We start from the raw sequence: 23154 nt of genomic DNA, 5'->3' as shown, positions 1-23154 counted from the left end.
ATGTTCATTGGCTTTGCCCTAAAAAGACCTTCTTTGGTAAATTATTGTAAATGAAGACCTTTTGGCTGTAACGGAGTTGGACAAAATTATGGGGTCACCCAAAATTATGTCTCTCTGTCATAAAGTTCACTGAATATTATATATATCCTTATACTATGTGTTACAGAAGAAACTGAAGCTGCATCAATTTTGGAATTATAGGCTTTATATGCTAGTAAAAAAATGGATATATGTGGGTGAGTTGTCGGCGTCCAGTACAACATGTTCTGCTTAAATCTTTGCGGGCATAATTTCTTTCTAATTAATTAAGTTTTTTGACCAGCCTATTGATGGAAGCTTTTTTAAATAATAATTTGTGAAATAAAAAAAATGACAATATTAACCTTGTCTGCTCTGTTACACAAACAGTTTAATGTGGATCATCATTTATGGGCAGAATATCTTGGCCAAGTTTGATAACCTGAGCCAGGTGCTTGAAAAATAATTTCCTTTAAATTAAAGTCAACATTGTTGGATTTAACCTTGTTTCTCTCTTAAGTCAACAGTTTAAATTGGATAATCATGCAACTTAATGTTAATGGTTTGTAGGCATAATTATAATATTGGTTAAGTTCAATAACCAGCCTGAGAACTCCCATACTATGGCCCTTGAATAATAAAAACAATAAAAATTATTTTTGTCTGCTCTATAACTCTTAAAAGTTTAAATCATACCATTATGGAACTAGGCATTTAATTTTGGCCAGGTTGGATAACCAGACAAATCACCTGAAGCATTTCTGAATGATGGGCCTTGAATGCTTTTTTATTGCATTATAATTACAATGAAGCAGAATTTTATGTGTAAACATTATTACACCAAACACAATTTAACTTTTACAAGGCAGATTTTAAGAACTACATTTTAGCAAGGCAAATATTTTGTTCTTGGTACAAGAATGAGGCAGAATGTTGGACTTAAAACTGTTGATTCAGAATTTCAACATCGAAGTTAAATAATTAAAGAAAAATACTATTTATTCCAGGTTCTAAATGTTCATTGCGTGAATGATTAGCCATATACAGGAAAACCAAAATTAATGTTCAATTCTTAATACGGCTAACCTGTACACAAAATTAAGGCTGAAATGAGCCTGAACTGACACTGAAAATATGGAAAAAAGCCACAAATTCATCCCACATTTTCACTCTTGAAAAGCTTTAAAGGGCTGATTGTTTTTTAATTATCTGGGCTGCACTGCTTACTTGTAATTTTTTTTTTGAAAGGAAAATGGATAACTTAGATTATATACTGGTACTTTTTGGGATGAAAATGACCAATATATTATAGCTTACCGTAGGCTTAATTTTAGGCTTTTTAACAAAGTCACTGTCTTATAATAGTTTACCTTTAAATCCTTAAAGTATATGTATATCAACAATATACATCTTCGAATTTAGGGTCTCATAGTAAACTTGATTTAGGAAGTTGAAATTATTGTGAAATTCGAGTTAATTTATCCCTGCTTATGCAAGTGTTTTGTTTTAAAATGTATAAAAACTATTCATTTCCTCTTTATTTCCTAGTGGTGTGTTGATGTTGACTTAATGCCAACCTCTGTGAATGTGAAAAAATGAATTGAATTTTAGTGTTTTGAAACTTGATACATTTACTGTGCTTTTTATGTTATATAACGTTAATACAATAGTGTTTGTTGTGCATAGGGATTGTATTTGTTAACGGGATGTCTTAGAGTAAATAATTGTATTAAACCCTTTACCATGAACTTACATGTAGATACGTATTTTGACGCGTTTATAGTCCATTTGAAGGTTGAATATAATTAATACCTTTCTTACTATATATATATATATATATATATATATATATATATATATATATATATATATATATATATATATATATATATATATATATATATATATATACAGGGATCATATTTTTTTCGGTTTTGTCGGTCCTAGACCGATTGGGGTCATGAAAGACCGATTGAAAATCCCAAACAATCGGTCCGATTCTGTTTGCTAAAATTCCCATGTCATGAAATCGATTACACATTGTACATGCTAACACACCCTAATGACATTCTTATCTCGATTAGGTGTGACAAAACCATTCGCTGCAGTCTCTAAACCGGTCAGGACCGGTTTATTGCACGTCAGACCAAGAATCAAAAACTTGTGAACAGCGGATTAAAGACGCATCCGAAAAGACGCGTCTGAAAGCACGCGCTGTAACTAAACAAAACATGCCGATACATATTCCACCAGCGTAATAATCCGGTAATATAATTATGAATGAAAGTCGCGGATCTGATCGGCAGAACAGCCGAAAGTTATTTTTATGGGTGGAACTTCACATTAAATAGTACACAAGAAAATAATATACATTGTATAAATCTTTAGTAAAACCGTGTTAGAATCGAAATAATTCGTGTACTTTATACTTTGTTGTTGAATAACTCACGACCGTAAAATTAGATGCGTTTCGCTCTCGTGATTAAATCCCTACGAATCTAAACTATCAGCCGTGGGTTATTTGACAACAAGCTATAATGTACACGAATTATTTCTTAATTATTTTGTGTGTTATTGTCAGTAGCCAATCTACGTACAGACAAATGTTTGGTTCAGTGCATGTTTGTTAGCCATTATCGAGTCGACAACAATTTAAAACCTCGGTATAGACTTATGAAAAAGTCTGATAAAACGCACACGAAACAACAATAAAATAGCAAATGATAAAACCAGTTGAGAAAACTCGTTCCGTTTAAAAAAAAGCCTAAGGGAATTTTACTTGTATATTTTTTATACCACCTTCATGAATGGCAAAATCAATGTACGTAACGTAATATGTCATGATTTCGGACATAAATTTTCGGATAATTTTTTTTCCAATTTATATCCGGACCGATTGATGTTGCGGGAAAATATGATCCCTGTATATATATATATATATATATATATATATATATATATATATATATATATATATATATATATATATATATATATATATAATTCAAGTTTTAAAGGCTTCATTTCCAATCATTAGTGACTGAGGAGCAGCAAACAGTATAAAACCTATACAGACTGCGAGTTACTCTTGGGCTGTTCTGGTTTTATGCAGTTTGCAAAGGGTGCTGGAGGTTTCGGTAAATAACAAGTTCGGTAAATTGATTTATATAGTAAAAGCCGTGGAGGTTTCGGTAAATTGATTTTATAGAGGAGGTATACCTCCAACGAGGTGTTAATGACACCTATTATCGGCTTACAATAACATTAGAGGCATTTATTTGCAAACTGTGGATTAATTTTGAGTTGAGTAATTAATGCTAAAGATTAAGGTAAAGAATTAAGGGAAATGAATGAGCTACCTCTGAAAAACGAATTCTGTTAGGAAATTTTTGGTTAATTTTACGATTTAAATAACGCAATACTGTTGTTTTCTTAATTGGTGCTTTTATTTAAATAACATAATAGTAACATAATAGTAATAAGAAGTAATGATTTATGGCGGAATCAATGTAAGCTCTTCAATTAAGTTTAATGCTATTCTAAAAAGTTTCTTGTAAAATATGATTTAATAAAAAATGATTTCATGTTGAATTTTATATTTATTTATATGTTTTATTATTTCTTTCTGGTTGAGAAAAACACAAGAAAAAAAACAATATATAAAATTTAATACGTGTACGTAATTAATAAAAAGTGATATAATGATACGCGTTATGTTTTATAATTATGTTAAGTGCGCGTGCCATTGAACGTTGAGTTAAGCGAAGAGATACACATAATTGAAAACTGATAAAAATGACATCTAACACAACGCCAGCAGAATGAATACACTGTGTAATAGCAAGCTGCTGTGATGATCATTATCTTATCAACTTAATACACAGGCACCTGGCTACTGTACTGGAACAATGGGTTTTACGGCCAAAATAACTGATATCATTTTTTGCCTAAACAAATCGGTTCAATAAAAAATAATAACTGATTTCTTTGTAATCCGTTTTATTTAGCAACAAGTAAAACATGGATGCAATATATATATTTGAATATTTCATGTCATTTAAAACAATAATGAGGGAGTAATCACATATTAATAAGATACATTTTTGACACACTACAATATTAATACGACACATTATTATCATTCAGATTGTCCGCATGCTGATTTAATTTAATTACATTTCTAATACAAATGAGATACATGTACGACACAATTCAATTTAATGTTACATTTCAACCATATCAGTCATTCATCGTTCAAGACTCGTCGTCGTCGAGCATGTGGTGGACCGCTGTGGATGGTCCCAGGGCATTGATGTGGCTGATGATCATTTCTTATTTGACAATGACCATTATAATTTTATAATTACCCAATTACATAATAATGTTATTTTTACCACAAATAAACATCCTTTGATGTCACCACCAGTATTTTTGGTAAACATGATTAAAGAAGGAAAACGTTTATTTATTTCACAGTTTGAAAGTTACTGGTCGTGTATGTAAAAACTCGGCCACCAGTGTTAAAGCATGTTCTAGATTATTTTAAGAATAATACCTTATGTGCTGACCTGATTGTAGGAAAAAGAAGCAAGAAATTTATTTATATAAGAAACAAACATATTTGATCTTAGTATTTTAAACCACCGAAACTTAACCATTATATAAACATGAGGTAGTTTGCTAACATAATGAATATGTTGCCCAGCTCTTGCCACGTGGAGGCAACCTCTTGTAAGAGCCACATTATTATATTTTTTAACTGATACGCTTTAATTAAGGTTTTTATCAACTAATTGTTTAAAAACATATATAAAATACAAAACGATCATGACCTAAAGATAAACTTTTAATATATAATTTACCTCCATCGATTAGAATATCAATAGGTTGCAAGCCTGGATAATTAATAATAACACTTTGCAAACTCTCTAATTTGATAAAATCAAGTCCGTACATTTAAACAGATAAATTAATTAGTGCCAAACAACTCAATTAATGTACATCAAAATTAATCCACAGTTTGCAAATAAATGCCCCTAATGTTATTGTAAGCCGATAATAGGTGTCATTAACACCTCGTTGTAGGTATACCTCCTCTATTAAATCAATTTACCGAAACCTCCACGGCTTTTACTATATAAATCAATTTACCGAACTTGTCATTTACCGAAACCTCCATAACCCTTTGCAAACGCCATTTTCATATGCTTCTTATGGGGGAACGGGTTAATTTGATTTGATTGACTGTCTGTATATTTTACTTTGCATATATTAAATTGAGCTTGTGATGTCATTAATCAAATGTTTGTATTGACTTGTCAGTAGTTATTTTACTTTAGCTGTGCAAGCATTTTTCTGTACAAAACATTTTCGGCACATATTTTTTCTGTACAGAATTTGTAAAATGCGAATTTACAGATTTTTTTCTGTACATTATGTTATTCTCATTTATAGTTCTCCCCAGTTTACATGTTGTCCACATGTTTCTTCCTTAAAAAATAATCATCCTTATTTCAATAATTTGAGAAATCTTTACACCTTTTGTTTTGTGCCTATCATAAAAAAATCAATGAATCTGGCTTATTCAAAATGGACTTAATCAATATCTGTACAGAATCTGTTCAGAGTTGGGGTATTTTATTCTGTAAATAATCTGATTGCAATCGGCCCAAACATTTTCATCCAGGGCCTGTATTCCCCAATCCATTCTAAGACTTATGAATAAAGAATAGACTTGGAACCAAAAAAAATGCATTCAGTGTTTGAATATAATACAGGCATCCACTGGTGATTATGTCATTAACAAAATGTTCTACTTGAAGAATGATATATATAAATTTCAAGTTTGACTCAAATTTCAAGCAATTCTTCAATATACCAATTTAAAGAATATTCTTTATTCTTAAACTTATTAGAATTGCGACATGGTATCTGGACAAGCGGCACACGGACACTTTGCACCCTGTATTTTTAGCTCACCTCATGGTGAGCTTTTGTGATCGCCTATTGTCCGTCGTCCGTTGTGCGGCGTCAACATTTGCCTTGTTAACTCTCTAGAGGCCACATTTATTTCCAATCTTCATGACATTTGGTCAGAAGATTGGTCTCAATGATATCTTGAATGAGAATGAAAATGGCTACGTTTGCTTGAAAAACATGGCTGCCAAGGGGCGGGGCATTTTTCCTTCTATGGCTACATGTATATATGGCTATAGTAAAATCTTGTTAACACTCTAGAGGCTACATTTATTGTCTGATCTTCATGGAACTTGGTCAGAAGATTCACCCCAATAATATCTTGGACGAGTTTAAAAACGATGCTGGTTGGTTGAAAAACATAGTCGCCAGGGGGCGGGGCATTTTTCCTTTTATGGCTATAGTAAAACCTTGTTAACACTCTAGAGGCCACATTTATTTTCCAATCTAAATGAATCTTGCTCAGAAGATTTGTCCCGATGATATCTTGGATGGATTCAAAAATGGTAACCTTTACTTGAAAAACATGGCTGCCAAGGGGCAGGGCATTTTTCCTTATATGGCTATATATGGCTATAGTATAATCTTGTTAACACTCTAGAGGTCACATTTATTGTCCAATCTTCATGAAACTTGGTCAGAAGATTCACCCCAATAATATCTTGGACGAGTTCGAAAAAGATGCCGGTTGGTTGAAAAACATGGCCGCCAGGGGGTGGGGCATTTTTCCTTATATGGCTATAGTAAAACCTTGTTAACACTCTAGAGGCCGCATTTATTTTCCGATCTTCATGAATCTTGGTCAGAAGATTTGTCCGAATGTTATCTTGGATGAGTTTGAAAATGGTAACCTTTGCTTGAAAAACATGGCTGCCAAAGGGCGGGGCATTTTTCCTTATATGGCTATGTAATGGCTATGTAATGGCTATTGTAAAATCTTGTTAACACTCTAGAGGCCACATTTATAGTCGGATCTTCATGAAACTCGGTCAAAAGATTCATCCCAATAATATCTTGGATGAGTTCAAAAATGATGCCGGTTGGTTGGAAAACATGGCCACCACGGGGGCGGGGCATTTTTCCCTATATGGCTGTAGTAAAACCTTGTTAACAATCTAGAGGTCACGTTTATTTTCCGATCGTCATGAAACTTGGTCAGAAGATTTGTCCCAATGATATCTTGGATGAGATTGAAAATGCTTTTGGTTGCTTTAAAAACATGGCCACCAAGGGCGGGGCATTTTTCCTTATATGGCTTAATATGGCTTTAGTAAAACATTGTTAACACTCTAGAGGCCACATTTATTGTCAAATCTTCATGAAATTAAGTCAGAAGATTGGTCTCAATGATATCTTGGATCAGTTAAAAAATAATTATGTTTGCTTGAAAAACATGGCTTCCATTAAGGGGCTGGGCATTTTTCTTTATATGGCTATAGTAAAATCTTGTTAACACTCTAGAGGCCATATTTACTGTCCCATCTTCATGAAACTTGGTCAGAAGATTAATCCCGATAATATCTTGGACGAGTTCAAAAATGATGCTGGTTGGTTGAAAAACATGGCTGCCAGTTGGCGGGGCATTTTTCCTTATATGGCTATAGTAAAACCTTGTTAACACTTTCAAGAGGCCACATTTATAGTCCAATCTTCATGAAACTTGGTCAGAAGATTTGTCCCAATAATATCTTGTTATCCCCACGCTTTTTGAAAAAAAGGTGGGGATATTGTGGTTATCTCCGCCGTCCGTCCGTCTGTCTGTCTGTCCGTCCGTCCTGGCCACTATCTCCTCCTACACTAAAAGCACTAGAACCTTGAAACTTACACACATGGTAGCTATGAGCATATGTGCGACCCTGCACTATTTGGAATTTTGATCTGACCCCTGGGTCAAAAGTTATAGCGGTTGGGGTGGGGCCGCGTCAGAAATTATCACTCATTTTTTTAGGTTATTTTACATTTACTTCTTTATTTCTACACCGATTCACTTCAAATTGATACTGGACCTCTCTTATGACAATACGGTCAATCTCAACCATGCATGGCCCCATTCCCAACCCTGGGGCGCCCCGCCCACATAGGCCACACCCACCAAAAATTTCCATTAACTATATTTTTTTCATTTCTACACGGATTCACTTCAAATTGATACTGAACTTTTGTTATGACATTAGGGTCAATCTCAACTATGCATGGCCCCAATCCCAACCCTGGGGCGCCCGCCCACATAGGCCACACCCACCAAAAAATTCCATTTACTATAATTTTTTCATTTCTACACGGATTCACTTCAAATTGATACTGAACTTCTCTTATGACATTAGGGTCAATCTCAACTATGCATGGCCCCATAACCAACCCTGGGGCCCCGCCCACATAGACCACACCCACCCAAAATTGCCTTTACTATAATTTCTTCATTTCTACACCGATTCACTTCAAATTGATATTGAACTTCTCTTATGACAATACAGTCAATCTCAACTATGCATGGCCCCATTACCAACCCTGGGGCGCCCCGCCCACATAGACCACACCCACCCAAAATTGCCTTTTACTATAATTTCTTCATTTCTACACCGATTCACTTCAAATTGATACTGAACTTCTCTTATGACAATACGGTCAATCTCAACTATGCATGGCCCCATTACCAACCCTGGGGCACACCTAGGTCAAACATTCGGCGTGGGGATAGGCGTCGGCCTCTGCCGCGCCATTTCTAGTTAACTCATGTGAGCGACTTTGGGCCCTCTTGTTTTTCATTACCGGACAATCGGCACCCGGTAAATTTGTCGACCAGGACAATTGGCATCCGAATATAGGCAATTGATAAAGCCTACCAGCTGATGACCGTGTTGGACTAATAAGTCTAATCCGCTAATTTGGTAAAAGAGATGATTAATAAATCCAGTCAAAAAACTGTGTTATCAAAGTAATTACTTGTCGATTAATAAACTATAACTGCAAATGTGTTTAATAACACCTGTAAACAATTTACAAACATCAAAGATAATTTAAGCATTCCTAAACGTATGATTCTTCCCAAAAACAACAGACTGTTCAGTAGGATTAAGTCCAACAAGGTGTTGATGGGTTTTATCGAACGCCACCTTTCAAAGAACTTCTGTCACAGCAAAGTCAAATCAAGTCAAATTTATGTCTTTATTGGTAAAAACATTTAATGTTTCTTAGCCTTAAATTGGGTGCTGTTGTACGGGTTCACAATATGATTGGGTGCCTATTGTCCTGGTCGACACATTTATGAGGTGCAGATTTTCTGGGAATGCAAAAAATGCAGGGTGCAGATTGTCCTGGTGCCGTATGTGCTACCATCGGGTTTCGTGGGATTGAATGAGTGGAGTGATCAAATTAATTTGAAAACTGATTATTTCTGTGCTTTTGATGATGGTTACCATAGTTCTCACAAATTTTTTTATACTTGTGAGTAACTATTAAATGTGTGCTTTTTTAGATGTCTGGCCAAGCTCTGCAGTGTGTTATCGTTTATATTACCTATCATCTTATATTGCTATTCCTCTGAAATTTATCTTCCAACGGATTTACCTTGCTTGACGACTTTTCTGTGACAAAACGCACCTGTTTATGTTAAACTCTCTCAGGAATTTAAAGACAAGCCATGGACATGGTATTTTATTTAATAGAAAAATATTTTAGTAAAGCATCAAACGAATCCAAAACCTATTTAGGATTGTGTTTGTTGTGCATGATTAAAATTTTCTATAGGAAAAACACAATCGCAAATAATTTCATTTTGATAAAGAGATGGAAAAACAAAAAATGGAACTGCATATTGTTGTAACTTAATTTTTGAGAATTGAGAATTTAAAAATTGGATTTGAGATGTCATTAGGTAAGAATACCACTTATACTGAATTTAGATGTTTGATGACCCCTGTTAAAGCTTAAAAAGTGTAATCAATAAAATCTACAGCACGGTTTCATTTGCAATCAATATTTTAAATATCCCAATTGTGTACTACGTTTAAAATATAATTATTTTCCCTTCTTTGGTGATTTGTGGCTCAATTTTATTTATATCTGTTGACTTAGACTGAATATGCACGATATTTGTGCAATTGAAGTCGTACGATCCGATTCTCTCCAGGTATGAAAAAATTGACCCCAAGGGCCGATATGATAACTATAATATTTGCCTGTCAGATACAAATAAAGGCTGGCCATCGTCGCTTATTTTTTTTACTATTTATATTTAACATATTGTAATATTATCTTCACTAGTTTTTTTACTTTTTTAGTAAATAAATGTTCTATGATATTTAAATTAGGAATGGGAACAAATATCCAAATATTTGAATATTAAAAACTGGTCCAAATATTCAAATCCAAAATTTGTATTTGAATATTCGTTTTTAAGCAAACTTCCAAAGAAATAAAAGGTCACCTTGTTTTGTCCAGTGCAGATGACTTTTGTGTATCAGTAATAGTTTGGATAACAGGTGCCATTAATGAATGAGACATTATAATGGGCCAACCAGACAGAATCAGCAAAGGGGTATTGTCTTTCTTCAAGTTGGTTTTATCGGGCAGTTGGGAATGGTGTTTATACACAGTGTTTTATCTATTGACTATACTAGAAATATCTGATATATTTTGAAAATTTAAAGAATAAAGTGAAAATGAAGAATTTTATTATCAAAATGCTTACTCTACCCTTTAAAACAAAATGGCATTCAAGGTCATAGTGGTGTCTATGCCAAATAGGAACAGTGCTACAAACGTTCGTATAAAGTTTGGACATTTTAATCTTTTGCTCATAAATCGAATTTTCAAATATATTGGAGTAATGAAGAATGAATATTATAAAATCATTTTCAGAATTTGTTCACATCCTTTCTTTAAACACACTAAATTTGTCTTCGTTTATTAACCCTTTACCACTTAGATACGTATTTTGACGCATTTGTAGTCCCTTAGAACGTGAAATTTGATTAAAGACCTTTCTTAATAGATTCAAATTTAGAAGGTCTCATTCCAAACCCTTAGATACTGATGAGCAGCAAACAGCATTAAACATGAACAGACTGCGAGTTATTCACAGGCTGTTCTGATTTAATGCTGTTTGCACATAGCCATTTTCACTTTGCTTCTTAGTGGGAAAGGGTTAAATAAACACGTAACTGGGTTTCTTTGTTCTGCGTAACAAGATGGATGCTGGCGCTGTTCATGATTTGACATCACATTGTTTTCCACATTGTTTTTGTTTGCGCATGGTGTTTTCCCAGAAAAATATATTTAACCCCAAAATACTTGAAAATTAGATTTTTAAATACACTACACATATACCAACATGTAGATCACGTTCTAGTTCATAAATATGCAAAATTTCAGCAAAGATATAGACCTGTATCCAAACGAGTCAAATTGCAGCTATAAGCTGCAACTTAAGGAATGATAGCCCCCATAAACATTTGTTCAATTAAACGTCAATATATATCACTCATTCCATATTATAAAAGGCCCAATTTGGTTTATTTGATTAGTTTTGCTGTATTTTTAAACTGTGGTCATGCATTTATGGACTTAGTTTCTTTTTTATGGATTTTTTTTAAACATGAAAAACATGCAGTTTTGTGGTTTCATCAATTTAAATGATACAAATATATATGCAACAGTCTAATTTACTTAAACTTTGTGAATACAACACTTAAACAGCTTATAAACTCATACTGAAATAACATGGTACATTCCAATAATGATGTCATATACAACTTAATTATAAGCATGTTTAACAAATATTAAGTATAATGGGCGGATGATTTTTAGCTCGACTATTATATATGAAATATATATATAGTGGAGCTATCCTACTCACACCGGCGTCGGCGTTTCCGTTAGCGTTAGCGTGCAAATGTTAAAGTTTTCGTACTACCCCAATTATTTTCATTGTCCCTTGACATATTGCTTTCATATTTTGCATACTTGTTTACCATCATGACCCCAACCAATAAACAAGAGCAGACAACTGTATCAAGCAAATTTGACAGAATTATGGCCCCTTTTATACTTAGAATATGCATAGTATTGATAAATCTATGTTAAAGTTTGCATACTACCCCAAATATTTCCTGTGTCCCTTGACATATTGCTTTCATATTTTGCATACTTGTTTACCATCATGACCCCAACGTACAAACAAGAGCAGACAACTGTATCAAGCATTTTGACAGAATTATTGCCCCTTTTATACTTAGAATATACATATTATTGATAAATCTATGTTAAAGTTTGCGTACTACCCCAAATATTTCCTGTGTCCCTTGACATATTGCTTTCATATTTGCATACTTGTTTACCAACATGACCCCAACCTATATTAAGAGCAGACAACTGTATCAAGCATTTTGACAGAATTATGGCCCCTTTTATACTTAGATAATTGAACATTTTGCTTAAATTGCCATAACTTCTTTATTTATGATCAGATTTTATCAATACTTTGACAAAACCACACTTACCTGAATACCACAATGGATTCCACCCAAACAAAACTCCACGCCCCAACCCAGAATCCCTGCCCCCCCCCCCCACCTCCCCCCCCCCCCAATTTTTGTTTTCCTTTTATTTTTGAAAGATCATCTTATAAACGACCACACCCCACATTATACCCCCCTCTCACCCCCTCCCCCCCCTACCCCCCACCCCCCCCCCCCAAAAAAAAATTAATAATTTTTTTTTCCTTTTTTTATTTTTGAAAGATCGTCTAATAAATTATTGAATATGAACTATTTCACCATGATGGCTTACGTTATACTGTCAAGCACTCGATTAGTCGAGCGCGCTGTCCTCTGACAGCTCTTGTTATATGTAAAAGCTAGTCCACATTTAATGATTGTTTTTTGTGGGTAAATCAATATTTTTACGGCCTTACACTTACTGACTTTTGTGCCACACTCTCTGCAAAATTTGACTTCATCACCAACTGGTTTACCACACTGTGTACACTCCATTCTGAAATGTGAACATTCAAGTTCCATCAGAATGTACAATAATTGGCAATATACAATTAATCAAGGTTAAATTTGGAGAAAAAAGAACAACAAACAACAGGGCCATGGTGGCCCTAACAGGTCGCTCACCTGAGTAGAAGTAACATTAAGCAAGGGTTAATAACATTGTTTTGTGAAAAGAAAGGGTTTGTTGATTTGACAGATATTTAAATATAAGTGTTATAAGTAGGTTTTTTATGTTTTTTAAATAGACATTTGTTTCTCATTGCAACAAAGGTTTATTTTGAATAAAAGAGATATGCGGACAGAAATTTAATAATAAGCATAATCATCAAAAGGAAATGGAAGTACATTTTTTCACAAATTGCATGTAGTCAAGCTTTTGAGATCATGAGATAAGCATCTCAGCATCTTAAGATGTTATACGAGATGACTAGTTGCAACTTGTTTTTGCAAGAATAGCTTTAGATACCAAAAACAACTGTTCTTTTTAAATAGATTGAGTGTTCATGAACTAGTGTTTGCATAATTAAATACAATATGTTGATTTGTTATCATATTCAGTTGTAACAAAATGAGTATGAGAATATCTACAGAAATTCAACATGGATCTTCTTTTTAGGTACCAAACATTTGACACTTACCCTTTCTCATAGTTAAAATAGAGAAGTAAGCACACACACAAAATATAAAAATTTATCATATCCAAATAACTGTTAAACTATTTTGAATTCAAATGCACAAACAATCTATAGCATAAATACATTAATTTTGCAAAAACAACTACTAAAACAACTTAGCTATTTAACCAAACAGTTTTTGTGCTTTTAAATTTTTTTTATTTATTAATTGTTGTTTCATACCTAATCGTTCACATATTGAACACATTTTTTTTTAAACTACCAGAACAATTTTCAGACTCAGCTAGCGATGATAATTCCTATTGAAACAACAATGAAACCCGTAAAAATCACAAATCTTTGATAATCACTTAAAATTACTGAATGGCTGCAAACTGTATAAGCAGTCTATGTTATCAATAGTGTCCATCTGACATTAAGACAAAGGTCTTTGATGTGAGAGCACAGTTAAATAGGCCAAAATTGATTAGAGCGCAAAGTCACGTGACTTGTAGAACTCCAGAACGAGGCTGAACATGTAGCCATTTCCAATAGTCCCGCGCAACGCCGCATCTGATTTCAGTCTTTTACTCTTTTGAACATTCCTCGATGTAACGATTTAGAAAACACTATGATGTTCTCAGGATAAGTAATAAATATGTACTTCACATTATAAGTGTCAATACATTAAATAAATTTTCTTCATTAAAGTACTTTTTTTTCCTTGATTTTTTGCACACAATTGACACGCTTTGTTAGAGCTTGTTTATCGCGCTGTTTGAATAAAGATCTATCTTGTTCATTGATTCATCTGTGGTTTAATAGCCCCTGTGTTCAGCACAAACCCATTATCTCATGATGATCAGAAACTGTGCCGACAAATACTAAATACCAGCATGGTGTCATAAACCATCCGTGGCAGATGAACATCATTTATGATACCCCAACGTCTTATCGTGGAAGTAGTATTATGAAATCATTTCTAAAACAAATGTAACGCCAAGTACTCTAACTAAATACTGTAAAGATATTAGCCAGTTTAATCATAATAATACAGTACATTCGTCCTAGCCTATTTTTCACATAGGCGGACATTTGATCCTATGTTATTTGACAACCTGAACATTCGTGCCTTCGTTATTTTGACAATGCGGATAATGGTTCCTACATAATTTTGACAGCCCGGACATTCGTTCCGTCGTAAGTTTGACAGCCAGAGATTCGTTCCTGAATAATTGCTATCCTGATCATTATTATCACATGTAATCAAAATAATATGACACTCTGAGCATTTTATTTGGTATTTTAATGTGTCGTTATTAAAATAGTTTTTTTTCCCTCATATTTTGTGTCATACTTTATACTGTTGTAAGACTTTATCGTGATCATGAGAATTATAACGTCAAAAATATTGGAATATATCGACTTAAACTGAGATCTGTACTTTGCGAAACATTGCAGAAATCAGGGCGTGAAAACTATGTAGGAGCGAATATCCGACCTGTCAAAATAATGTTGGAACGATTTTCCGGGATGTCAAAATAACGTATGAACGAATGTCCGCCTTGTCAAAATTAGCTTAGGAACGATTGTCCTTGCGAAAGAATGTTCAGATAAATAATTAAGTGCTTAATACCTTTACATTTGAAATATTTATACAATTTTATTCTGAACACGAAACCTATTTAGCGGGTACCGCTAAAATAAAACTCCGTTATTACATAGTCTTATGAAGAGTGTTTTTTAGTGATTGGAAGAACAAAATAAAAACATGCATTTTTGTTGAAAACACGGGGTTAAATAATGTTTCCGAAAAATACAGACAAAAGAGATTTATGACATAAAGTGACAAATATTTATCACACATTATCACGTTTAAAGCGAAATCAAGGTGCATGCATAGACAGTTCAGTTTGCTCCACATTCGTTGTTTTCACCTGTATAAATAATTCTTCAATATTGTCTTTCAATATAAAAGAACATTAATTCAAGTTAAAAGAAAAATGACATTACATTTAAATAGTGTGATGTGCTTTGCATTTACTATTGCTTTTTCTTATAATTGATTCAAAAAACATTTTACACGTTCGATCGTTCATGAAAAATATTACAGACCAACAAACATACCTTAAATTTGAGAATTTAAGTTATATAATAACGTTTTGTAGTATACGACTTATGCATATCTTTGTTTTGTGCAATTATTAATTTTTATTCTTCAGACAACATTTGCTCTGATGATCATGGGTATCTGGAATTTTAATAAAAGATTAAATAAAGTGTATATACACATATACACTAGTTGTATTTCATACTTTGGCATTGAAATATGACTTAGGTGTAAGAATGCTTATTTTATCACCCCTCGTCAATTTATTGACTAAACAACACATGCATGTATGCATATGTTTGCCGTAATTGTAACCAGTGTCAGTGCTCATGAAAATCGGGAATGTAATAAATAAAAATCAACTGATATAATCATCGATATTGAATCTTCGCCAAAGATCTGTACACATTCAGCCTCGTTCTGAAATTCGACGCGCCACATAATATCTAAAAATAGCAACAGCGGTAGTATTGTGAAACTGGTCTATAAGGCCAATTTCCAGGGAACTGTAAGCCTGTTACACAATCATTACATGGCTATCCAAGAAGGCATCAATCAACACTTGTAGCAGCAACAATTCAAGCACAGATATGAGTTTTATGGAGAGTAGAAAAAGTGAATGGAAAGTCAAATAAGATTCATATGTAACAGTTTTGTTGTTTTACTGGTTTTACCACTATGTTGAATTTCTGCAAAATAAAGATAACAATTTGAAGTAATGGCAATAATTAATTGGAGTAATGCAATAATTGTTCATCATCATCATTAATTGTGCGCCAACATCCTCAGTACAACAAGAGTGTTAATAAGGTTTTACTACAGCCATATAGGGAAAACTTCCCTCCCAGGCGTAACAATGTTCATCACTTTATGAACATTCATGAATGTTCATGAAGATTCATGAATAGTTCATGATCGGTTTATAAAGGCAGTTCAAGAACAAATATTCATGAAAGTTCATGAACTACTTTCATGGACTGTTCATGAAATTTTAAGGACATGATTATGAACCATATGATGAACTTTATGAACAATCTGATTTCATGAAAAGTTCTTGAAAAATACTTGAATAAAAAGATTCATAAAATTTCATGAAAGGATGAATTTTTATGAACTTTTGATGAAATTTCATGAATGTCTAAAGGTCATTTTTTGTTTCATGAAAAGTTCTTGAAAAATTCCTGAAAAAAAAAATTCCTGAAATTTCATTATTTGATATATGTTCATGAACTTTCAATGAATTTTCATGAATGTATAAAGACAAAATTTAGACAGTATAATGCATGAAAGTTCGTCAACTAGTTTCATGGACTGTTCATGAACTTTTAAGGACATGTTTATGAACCATATGATGAACTTTATGAACAATCTGATTTCATGAAAAGTTCTTTAAAATTACTTGAATAAAAAGATTCATGAAATTTCACGACAGGATGAATTTTTACGAACTTTTGATGAATTTTCATGAATGTCTAAAGGTCATTTTTGTTTCATGAGAAGTTCTTGAAAAATTCCTGAAAAACATATTCCTGAAATTTCATGATTAGATAAATTTTCATGAACTTAGCCGCCAATTAGAAACAACATAAGCAATATTTCTGAAAACTAAATTTGTCATTTATTTTGTCACATGAAGCAACATATCCAAATTTGAAATGGATCTACTTTTTGAGTTAAAAAAATTATCTATTTTAGTTTATCAACCAACACAATACAAAACGTATCAGTTCTTAATTACTTTAATTTGAATATTTTTGCCTTTTTTAAGAACTAATGAAGAACTTTTCATGAATCCTTAGAATTCAAAAAGGGTTCATGAAATATTCTTGACTTGGTTTATCGAAAAAAATTCGGAAAAAATAATTAAAACTATATATTAGCCTGAACTACTTAAAAGGGTCACCAGTAAAAATGAAAAGTTCCTGCCTCACAATCAAAGGTACCCACATTTGCCAGAAACACCATACAAAATTTGCGACTTTTTACATGTGAGCATATTGAGGAGTTCAAATGTTCAAAAATAGATAAAAATGAGTATGACTTTAACATGTAATAGGGGAAATAAAGCAATTCAAAATTAAGTCATATGGCATATTTAATCATTCAATCATACCAGTTAAAAGGAAAATAGCTTCATTAATGAATAGTGATTAATAACATTAAACTTATTATTATATACACAATATAAACATGATTTTCATGGTTGATTTTTGCAGAACTCCGCCTGGGCTGACAGTCTGAGTTCTTTATTATGAAAATGTTCTTGACATGATTTTTATCAAAACGTTTCTGTATAGTAAGGTTTATGATCCTTTTCACGCGAATTTCTATATTATTATATCCATCACCCTCTAAAATCTCAACAGGCTTGCCCTCTTCAATAAGCTCCTTGAGTCCCTTCTCACCACTGACACTCCAGTAAACTTGTGGACACAGTCATGTGCACGTGCAACCTGGCCGGTCTGGTTTCTTTGCCGCCACTGGCACGTTTCACAGATATGTTTCACAGATACGATGAGACATGACCTACTTCACTATCTGCCCTCCATACTTTTGCTTGGACATCAAGAATGTGTGTGCTGAAATAAATTATTTGACTTTATAATAAAACTAGAACCATTGCTGAAGGACAACTAAATATCACCCCTGACAACTAACTTGGACAGTAAAACAAGGACAACTGAACAGGGGAATTAAATCCATATAAAATGCAGCTATTGTACATATGTAGTAATGTGTGTGCACTATTTATGCATGAAGTTTGGAGTTGATATCTTAACAAGTTTAAAAGTTAAAAATAAACTGACAGACAGACGGTCAGACAGACAGTCAGACAGACATACATTCCTTAATTGTTTTAATAAAATCAAATGTAAAGGTTTGCTTCAGTGACAATCTATTGCTTCAAATGAAGTGTTTGTTACAATTAACTTACATTTTAGACTGCCGAAACCCAGTTTATGCCATCAAGTATCCTGAGCTACTGACATGCCTTTTCGACGGTTTTACACAGTTACTGCCCCCGATAATTCCCTCCTCGCCTTGCCTTTTTTCTGGAAAGAAATGACATCTACAGTTTACTATAATTGACATTTTCTTCATGTTTAATATTTAACAAAACAATTGTAGTCTAAACCGAGGTCAAATAAACAAGCACTTGTATAGGAGTACCAACTGACGTGTTTAATAGTAAGTGTGATATAATCCATTGTGTGTAAGTGTCATTGCTTTTATTAATTCAGACATTCGTGCTAGTATTTTATATGATGAACACTTTCAAACTGGATTAATAAATAAGGGAAAACAACATTCTTCATCCAAATTTAATACCAAATACATTTATTATTCCTAATGGATACGAAACTGACCATTTATGCTACATTTAATTTATTAATTGAAAAATGGGATATACATTAAAAATCGCATAAATCAGTGAAAAACCTACATTTCCATCTGAATTGTCAATCAGCGTCCGAATTCGACACTCCGGCGACCGCGACAGTATTTTTACTAATAGTTTTCTTTGTAATTATCAGCACTTCCGTCCAATAGTTGACTTTTATCATTAACTCCAGTCACATAAATACGACCAACAATTACAATAATATCAATCTTTCTCTTAAACACAGTCTTTCAAAACCGTAACTTCTCCAACAAAACACAAACTTCAATTACTGAATTAGCCTTCAAACTATGATCACTGGATACGTTCTTCTCTAGACATTGTTTCTCTGCGTTTATATAAACTCCCGAAGTGTAGTCGTGGTCTCAACTACTGTTAATTTTACTTATGTCACGGATCGACATTTTGACAAGTCGCGAAAATAGATGACAGGAAATGCCGGTCTACACCGGAAGTGACGTTACGGCGTTATTTTATAAACGTGTTCAGTGATTCGTTCTTGTCAACAGAGATGTTGTGGTCTGCAGAGTTTACTATACGCTGTTCTACTGGGGAAAAAGTGACAAACAAACAGGTAAACACTTTAAGAATATTATGTAAAGTATAGGATGAAACATGTTGTAACTCGCAAATTTCTATTGCAATCATGAGTCATATATATTTTCGTGGTATTACATATTTATCATTATGTTTGGAAGTTTTGCTTGTGCTCTTTGGAATTTAAATTTAGATAAACAATCCGCGCGATAAGTTGGTAGTTAAGTAATTCTTAAACTGATGTGATTAGAATAATTTAAAAGGTGTCTATATCATTTACTTAGCTATACAAAAATGAAATTATCTAGTTCGTACCCTGTGGACTTCGTACCATAAGTCTGTGATGTAACAGTTTACTGGAAATTATGTATTTATTTGTGGTACACAGTGCAACAGTCTCCAAAAGATATATCATTATGTTCAATAATGAAACAAGCTTTAAAGGCCATTCTAAGCGGAATCATATGCAATAAAAAAAATGTCATGTTCAAACCAAGAAAGAACTTGACACGAATCAAAATCGACTGTTTTTGCAACTTTTTTTCCGGCCGTTTCTTAGTGGAATGTAACCTTTGTCAGTGCAATGCTTTACTATAGTCTTCAAGTTTATCATATTTCAGGGATATAGTAGTGAACACCTATTCATGCCCTACCCTTATCTCAGAAAGATAAAACCCGAACAATAGTTTGAAGTATAAAACATGTCTTCCTGTCAATTTGATAATTTTTAAGAGAGTACAGCCCTGCATGAAACGATTATTTAGTATACTGTAACCTTTTGTATGAGACAGGTAAGACATTAAGCTCCAGAAACATACCAAATTTATGATGATTTACTGAGAACTTTTTTTTACAATTTCACAGGGCATATTAAGCTTCACTGTGAACCTAGGCAAAATGCCTGTATGTAGCTAACATGCAAACTAAGCTTTGGATTGTATTTTTTGGCCAGTTAGGTCAAGGACAATGTCACATAATAAAGAAAACTCCCAATAATCTATGAATGAATTGCAAACTTACATGCAGACCTAACTTGGGATTTCATTAGGGACTAATAGTCTGGTTAAAGTCACTGTTACTAAAAATAGAAAATGGTTCCTGCTCAATAACTTAAGTTTTGATGGAAGTGTAATAGGCTGACATTTTGTGCAATGATAGGTTACATAAACACCATGCAGGTTAAGCATGGAAATACAAAATTATTGTAATTTATGAAAATAATAAGTGATTATTTTAAATATTGTTTTGTGGCATTAAATGGTTCTAGTCATTGACAATAGATCAAGATACCCATCATATTGACATTTGTTTTAGAAAATACCTTTAACAAAAGTTATACAAGTATAGAAATTCTTACCTGGTCCTTCAAAATGCTGTATGCATATGTCCATGCTAATATGATTTATACTATAATTGATAAAGTTAATGATGGTCTAGTTAAAGTTATCTAATCTCAAGTAAATGTGCTATGTCTTAGGCCACTGTTAAGTAGGCAGAACATGTTACTTGTGAAGTCCAAACTAACATGGTGATATACATTGGATATATATATAAATGCATCAAAAACTTTTATATATATATATATATAGGGCCTGGCACAAGTTGTCATATCATACCATATTTTATTAAACGAGTTCAGGAATTTTGTTAGTAAGCGAGCTTATTAATGAATTTCCTGGACGAGTTTAATAAAATATAGTATGAATTGACAACGAGTGTCAGATCTTTTTTATCACATGCTTTTAAATGAGCAAATTAAAAAAATATTTACGCAATAATAATGATAAATTCCGAATGGTGTTTACATTTCATGACGTCATTTGACGTTGCAACGTCATTTCAGCAAAATAACAAAATGCGATTGGTCAATCGAACAGAAATAAGCCAATGAAAACGCTTAACAAGTATATTACACATGTGTAAGATAAAAATATTCGTAATGGTTATATTACATGGGAAACAGGGTATGGCATGTGATAAAATCTCTTCTATAGAGGTTTGTAAACAGGCAAAGTGTGTCACTAGTTACCTAGCAGCATCCCAATTACATGGCCATATTTTTAGTAGGCTAATAACTATGATATAATATAAAGCTGCTATGTTACATAATGTGAAAATGACAAAAAAAGAAGAAATAATGGAAAAACAACAATATAAAAAAGGCCTGAATAAAATTGTTGTCACAGTAGCAAAGTTCCAAACTCACTGGTTTCATCACATTCTTTAAAGTCACTTTCTAAAGGTTTTCAATACACTTTGCAGCTTTAAAAAAAAATGTTGTTTTTGTAGAAATACCACTTGGGCAAAACTAACCACTTCACTAATTTCACTATAGAGTATCCATACTTGCAAAAATAAACAAGCTAATCAATTCCCATATGTGCTTATAACTTGTCTATGGTATTCAAATGTTTAAAAAAAAATCAAGTATATTTTAAGTGAAAGATAAATCAATCAATGAATCTAAATCAATACAATAATATAAAGTAAAAACTCTTAACGACCACCACGTAATTACAACCAACTCGCTAAGGCGACCAGCATTTTTCAGCATTTTTTTTCTTTGTAAATGTCAATGTCGTTATTATCTCTTATTCGACGAACCCGTTAATCGGCTATTACTACCACTTTAATCAGAACCAATCAACGAATATGCTCTAAATTGACATCCGTCAAACGACCAGTAATTTTCACACCTTACTTCATTGGTGTTTTTGTTCAATCAGGTTTGAGTACGAAGTCATTATGACCCAATTAATGACAACGGTTTTGGCATTAACTGTGAGGTGTTAGATTTCCAACCCTTGTTATTCTTTTGAACCCAGTCTTGATTCTAGATTGATTATTAGTGCATGTTTTCAAGTCTTTGATGGGTAAATTGGTTATTGTTTGGAACACAATTTAAAGATTAAAGACCACAAATAATTTTAACAGTTAGGATGATTATGTGAGATGGTTTTGTTCTTGAGGGATATGATAACCAACCTGTATGCCATATTGGTATTCAAAATGGATAAGCAAAAATGGAAAGAGTTGTGTTTAAAATTAAATATTGATTTAATCAACGAGAATAATGGCTTAATCTTAATGGTTGTTGGCTTATTTATTCGGCATTGGAAAGATGCAGGGGCGTTAATGTTAAAACTTTCCTGTCCCTCCAAAACGTTATTTGCTCAGCTCTGTTCTGTCATTTCATAGTTGGACATTTATCTGCTTTTATAGATTGTTATGCAACTGATAACCTATTGACAACATAATGACAATAACATTAGATATGCCATTGAAAAATGTGCACTTCAATATTGCAAAAGTGTACATTAGAAATAAATTGCCCAATACGAGAAACTCTCCTGTTTAAACTGTCTTTAAAAAATGCTGTCAGATGTGAAATGTCAACTGCAATGCTTACTTTTAGTTTCAGATAATACTCTTCTGTTTTAATAAAGATAACAAATCTTTAGCACTTGAACGTGGCAGATAACAAAATCAAAGTACTGA

The 23154-nt window shown here is 32.9% G+C and overlaps 1 protein-coding gene across 14 annotated transcripts in view; it reads right to left on the bottom strand.

Annotated features, from left to right (window-relative positions):
• LOC127868294 (integumentary mucin C.1-like) overlaps positions 1–21097 on the bottom strand; it is a 56601-nt gene extending 35504 nt beyond the window's left edge. For 7 of the 14 annotated variants that reach the window (XM_052409954.1, XM_052410036.1, XM_052410046.1 and 4 more), the window contains exons 1-2: positions 21014–21097; positions 12914–12987 (exon numbers count right to left, since the gene is read on the bottom strand). In XM_052409954.1, the coding sequence (XP_052265914.1) occupies positions 12914–12986 (73 nt within the window). In that variant the 5' untranslated portion in view covers position 12987; positions 21014–21097. The remainder of the gene's footprint in view (positions 1–12913; positions 12988–21013) is intronic. The other 7 variants (XM_052409944.1, XM_052409932.1, XM_052409940.1 and 4 more) reach the window with 1 other exon arrangement.
• Positions 21098–23154: the final 2057 nt, after the last annotated feature.

This window comes from Dreissena polymorpha, chromosome 1 (genome assembly GCF_020536995.1).
Source record: "Dreissena polymorpha isolate Duluth1 chromosome 1, UMN_Dpol_1.0, whole genome shotgun sequence".
In the NCBI taxonomy this organism is placed as follows: Eukaryota; Metazoa; Mollusca; class Bivalvia; order Myida; family Dreissenidae; genus Dreissena; species Dreissena polymorpha.
Note: the sequence above shows the minus strand (reverse complement) of the source record. Positions and strands in the feature narration are given on the sequence as shown.